General features: G+C 32.3%; 1 protein-coding gene across 1 annotated transcript in view; it reads left to right on the top strand.

Annotated features, from left to right (window-relative positions):
- The window catches only part of LOC107730373 (disrupted in schizophrenia 1 homolog), a gene marked incomplete at its 3' end in the record, with an annotated part of 47,853 nt that overhangs the window by 11,199 nt on the left and 30,917 nt on the right, over positions 1-5,737 (top strand). Inside the window, exons 3-5 of the mRNA XM_016541196.1 lie at positions 1,509-1,600; positions 4,773-4,869; positions 5,095-5,288. Of these exons, the coding sequence (XP_016396682.1) occupies positions 1,509-1,600; positions 4,773-4,869; positions 5,095-5,288 (383 nt within the window). The remainder of the gene's footprint in view (positions 1-1,508; positions 1,601-4,772; positions 4,870-5,094; positions 5,289-5,737) is intronic.

The raw sequence follows: 5,737 nt of genomic DNA, 5'->3' as shown, positions 1-5,737 counted from the left end.
TGTATTAGTATATTATTATAGTGTTATATTTCAATTTCACAAAGAAACATGCAGCATTTTTTCCAAGCAATAATCAAAGGACACATTTAATTTATAATTTGTCTTAAATCTCATTTTGGAAAAAAAAATAAATAAATCGTGAATCGAATCGAATCGTGAGTTGAGTGAATCGTTACATCTCTACTTACAGGCTATCTGCACAGAATGCCCCGAATGCACATGAACGTTTCTGCGCGGCTCTGAATGAACTCCTTTTGTGAACGTGTTCTTCGCACAACAACGTGCAGAAACACAGCAACTAAACTCTAAAAATTTATTATAATAGTGTTCATCGGTTGAGATGCTAAACAAATCGCGATTCAGTTAGGGGTAGGAGTTTATGTGAATGCATGTCTGAGGGGAACTTGCTGTCTTTAGAAAAGTTTAGATGGTATTTTTTCTTGTCGTCTTGCCTCTGTATAACGCATATTAAAGTTCATAAGTTCAGCGCTGCTTTGTTTACAGTGGAAACCAAGGAAACGCTTTAAGCGCCACCTGCTGGCAGAGAGTGAATCTGCGTCTCGTTCAGCTCGTCTGCTGTTTCGGTTTCATGCAGATATTTTTTGTATGGTTTTGAAATGTATAGTTTCACAAAACTGAAGTCGAACTATTCTGTTTTTGTTTCAAATCTCGAAATTATACATAAAAATTTATTATAATAGTGTTCTCATTATAATGTTATGTATATGACGGTCCCAGTCATAGTTATTACTAATATTATGCATCGTTGTTTGTCCTGCTCGCGGTGCGACAATTTAGATATTAAATCTTGTTTTCTGAAAAATGTATCAAAATTAAGTGAGTATATGCTTAAAACATAAACGCATATCTGCCACTGGGGTAAGAAAAATAAACTTAATTCAAAGGGTTAGCAATATAATTTATTTTAAATTATTTGTAACGACTTGATGCGTAATGTTCTGCTTTTACTTAAACCCTGTTTAAGTAACTAACATATAAAATAATAGTCAGAAAAATCTGGCTATTTAAATAGAATAGTTTTATCAAATATTTAGACAGAATCTAAAAAATAAATGTATGTTTTGTATCTTTTTTTTTTTTTTACATCAGGCTTTTATGGCTCATATATTCTGATATAGTGAGAATAAGGGAGGAAAAGAACAGCTAATTTTTATTCTGAGGCCCAAACTGAGCAAAAATATGAAATTTGGTCCAGATGCTGATGTATTTATTTTACTCACAATCTTTAACTGTTTAATCTGTTTTACTCTCTATAGATCGAGTCCAATCAAATATTTAGACAGAATCTAAAAAATAAATGTATGTTTTGTATCTTTTTTTTTTTTTTACATCAGGCTTTTATGGCTCATATATTCTGATACAGTGAGAATAAGAGAGGAAAAGAACAGCTAATTTTTATTCTGAGGCCCAAACTGAGCAAAAATATGAAATTTGGTGCAGATGCTGATATATTTATTTAACTGTTTAATCTGTTTTACTCTCTATAGATCGAGTCCATAATGATGAAGCTTCAGAGACTACAGCACAAAGCGGTTCTGGATGATGATTATGACACAGGTCAGACATTCACATGCTCAGTGTTGGTTTGATCATTTATTTGATGAAGCATAATGGTTTCTCTAGCTAATAGTTTGTGTATATTAAGTGTAAATATGGAAACAGAATGGATTTCATATTCCAAAATATAATTAACACACTAAAACTGAAGAAATTATGTAGCCATTGCTTCACATTTTAATCTAAAAGTATGATCACACTATATATCTGTATCTGTAAATATCAGCAGTTTTTTGTCCTAATAAGTCCACAGCTGATGACAGAACACACATTCATGTGGTTCAAACACACCCAAACACTCCCAGCTGATTATCTGTACTCAGCGATAGCTAGTGACCCTAAACCAAACCAAAAAACATTAGCTTGTGATTGCTGACTTGATAGCAGGAATATTCCCTTTTTGCATCCCACTTGTTTGTTTGATTAGCAGTGACACACAATCCACCTTGTCTGACTCAGTGATGTTGAACATTTCTGTTCATACAGTTCCTATTACATCCAGAAATGTGCATTACCATTCTACATATTTTATTTCAGTGGTTTATAGTATGCATACTGTACACTGAATTTGTTTCAAAGATTTCAGATCCCATTTCAAATGTGTATCTATTATTTATTTTGTTAACTAAAACTAAAACCATGAAAAATTTTTCTTTCCTTGAAATAAAAGAAACATTATCTGAATATAATATAATATATAAAAAAACTGAAATTTATTATTGTAATTATTTTTCAGATTTTATTTAAGTTTCTAAGGCAACATTTCTCAAAATACTAAAATAACTTAATAAATAAAATAGAAATATAAAAAATAAATAAAAGGAAAATAAATAAATAAACTTGAAAAATACAAATTAAAACACTATTACTAAAAACTTTAAAACTTGAAAGTGAAAAGAAAATATCAAATTAATAAAACAGAAAATATCAAAATATTAGCAAATATTATTTTATTAATGCATATAACAGAAAATATCAAAATATTAACAAACTTTTGTAGTATGCTGTTTTTAAACAGTATTAGTATAAGGTGGAGATGGATCTGTGATTCAGTGTTGAAGAGCGCCATCTGCTGGTCATGAACACAGTTATCATACAGTCCCAGTGTGCTGTTCATGGAGTGAAGCAGCAGTGTGTCATGAATTTAATTTACTGTGTAATTCCTTCATCCTTCGCTTCATTACTCACACTGAGTTGCTGTACTCGAAAGTACCCTCTGTATCTCCGGTGTGTGTCTGGAGAATCTTCTTTAACTTCTTCTTTATCAGATCAGATGATTGACCTACATTTGTCAGCTGGAAGTCTTCTTTTTGCATGATGAACCTTGTGACTTAAAGCGCTAGTCTTTTCCCAGACCCTGATTTGTGTGTGTGTGTGTGTGTAAAGTGGGTCAGTTGTGTTTGTTTTGTACTGTCTGTCTAACACTCACAAACACACACACAGAGACATTTCCTGCAGTGTTTTAGTTGCAGATTAGAGCGCAAATGCTTCAAAGGTGCTCGTTTTGGGCTGTAATCAATAATAGATCAATAATCGGATAGGCTGGTTTAAATTTGTCACTCCAGGGTCTAGTATTTTTGTCATGTCAAAAATACAGTAAAATCAGTAATATTGTGAAATATTATTACAATTTCAAATATCTTTTTTTCTGTGTGAATATATTGTGAAATGTAATTTATTTCTGTGATCAAAGCTGAATTTTCAGCATCATTACTCCAGTCTTCAGTGTCACATGATCTTCAGAAATCATTCTAATATGCTGATTTGCTGCTCAAGAAACATTTCTGATTATTATCAGTGTTGAAAACAGTTGTGTTGCAAACCATGATACATTTTATTTTTCAGGATTCTTTGATGAATGGAAAGTTCAAAAGAACTGCATTTATTTGAAATAGAAATCTTTTGTCACATTCTAAATGTCTTTAGTGTCACTTTTGATTAATTTAATACATCCTAGCTGAATAAAACTATTAATTTCCTTTAAAAAAATAATTCTTTTTTTGATGCTAACACATCTTTATTGTATCTAAACAACAAATAATCCCTATATATTTGTATTGATATGAATTGAATCCATTCTTCACAACTGAATTCTGAAAATGTCTCGTTTCTAAACCTGACTTGATTTCCTCCAACACTACAGAACACGTCACTGTATTGTATTTGAGGGCTGGTTAGTTGATACTGGCTTCAGAAATAACCCGTTTAAACAGGAAAGCACACAGGTGGGGTGGCAGATCTGCTGGAATGTGTCTAAACAGCACTTCCTGTTGCGTATTGTTTCCATATGTTTATCATCGTACAGTATGGAGTCTGTAACTGAGCTCAGAGACACTCATCATAGGAAAGACACCAGATTATTAATGATCATAATAAAAAAGCTGAAGATGTGCACATTTTGATTTATTTTTATATCGTGTTTTCATTTTGATTTTAAAGTTTTACTAATTTTGATTTTTTTTTTGTCATTTTTATTAGTTTTTTTTGTTTAAATATGTCTATCACTTTTTAAAATTAGGTTTACGTTTTTAGTTTGAGTTATTTTATTGCTTCAAGTTAAACTAAATTAAAATAAAAAAAATGTTACCTTTATTTGAGTTTTAGCTTCAGTAATTTTAGTACTTCAACCTACGCTTATTTTATTTCAGTTAGTTGCCAAGGCAACATTCAAATTTTTAAGTTTTAAGTTTCCTTTTTATTTCAGCTTTATTTTAATTACTGAAAAGCTTACAACAGTTTTATTTTAGTATCACAGAGAAATTATTAGAGTTTTTGTTAATATTTTGAATAAGATTTTATTTTCATATGTTTTGCTGTTATGTTAATTTTAGTTAGTTTTAGTAATTTTGTTATGCGTTTCTGAAATTTGTATTCGTTTTCGTTGTTTTTAAATATATATGTATAGTTTTTTTTCAGGTTTAGTTTTAATTAATCAAGTTAAACTTCATGAAAATGAGAAATGTTACCTTGGAAACCTGCTGAAATATTTGATTTCAAACGTTTTTGTTTTATTTTATTATTACTATTATTATTATTATTATTATTATTATTATTATTATTATTTTATAGTTAACATCTATTTTATTTCTAGTAATTGTAGTTATATATAATAACCCTGGTTTTCAAATATAACACTTTTCTAGTCCTGTTTTGCAGTGGCTGATTATAAATATATTTTAATTTTTTTCAAACAGGCAAAATGGTGAATTGAGTGCCGATCAGGGCTCAGGCAGCTCTCAGAGCCGGTTTCCAACACGAGAGAAACTGTTAGAGGAAAAACAAAGGATTCAGGTGAACAGAAATATATGATCATAGCGACTTAAGACTGCTTTTGTGCTCCAGGGTCACATATGACTAAAGAGTGCATAATATATGCATGTTAATGACTGACTGTCAGCATGAAATCTAATTCCTTTTAACTCGTTCTTAACTTGCAACAGATCTGACTAATCTGTTGTCAAATCTGAAGTTGATCTTAGCTTAGTAAGAGGTTAAATATGTATTGTGCTTCTTCAGAAGGAGATGTGTGATCTTCAGCGGAGGCTGCAGGAGCTGCGGGAGCAGAGCAGAGCTGTGGAGGAGCATCTGGAGCCCGTCCTCAGAGCCTGTGATCCGGCTCAGCTGCGGCTGATGGCTCGAGCGCTGGAGGACATGATCAGCTCTGAACACCGGGCCCAGATCAGTGTGTCTCCACCCGCAGAGATCGTCAGGTGAGTGCAAACAGAGCAGCGAAATGAGGCCTCATATCTCATTTACACACATTCAAACCTGCACGTCACTAATGGTCAAGACCAGGGGCGGACAGTAGTGAAGTATTTTTACTCTGCTGTAAAAGAACTTTCAAGTGTTTTTCTTTAGAAAACTTTACTTCACAACATTCCAAAGCATAATATTGTACTTTTTACTGCACTACGTTTCACATTAAAGGGGTGGTTGATCGCGATTTCACTTTTTTAAAGTTAGATAGTGTGTAATGTTGCTGTTTGAGCATAAACAATATCTGCAAAGTTACAAAGCTGAAAGTTCAATGCAAACGGAGATATCGTCTTTTATAGTTCTGGCAGTTTAATGCCTACAAAAACGGCTGGTAGGGACTACAGCGAGTTGCTTCCTGGGTTCGTGACATCACAAACCCAGATAAACCCCGCCCCCGGGAAAA

Source organism: Sinocyclocheilus rhinocerous, unplaced genomic scaffold, assembly GCF_001515625.1.
Source record: "Sinocyclocheilus rhinocerous isolate Xijiao unplaced genomic scaffold, SAMN03320098_v1.1 scaffold2653, whole genome shotgun sequence".
Classification (NCBI taxonomy): Eukaryota; Metazoa; Chordata; class Actinopteri; order Cypriniformes; family Cyprinidae; genus Sinocyclocheilus; species Sinocyclocheilus rhinocerous.
The sequence above is the reverse complement of the archived record's forward strand: the minus strand, read 5'-3'. Positions and strand labels throughout refer to the sequence as shown.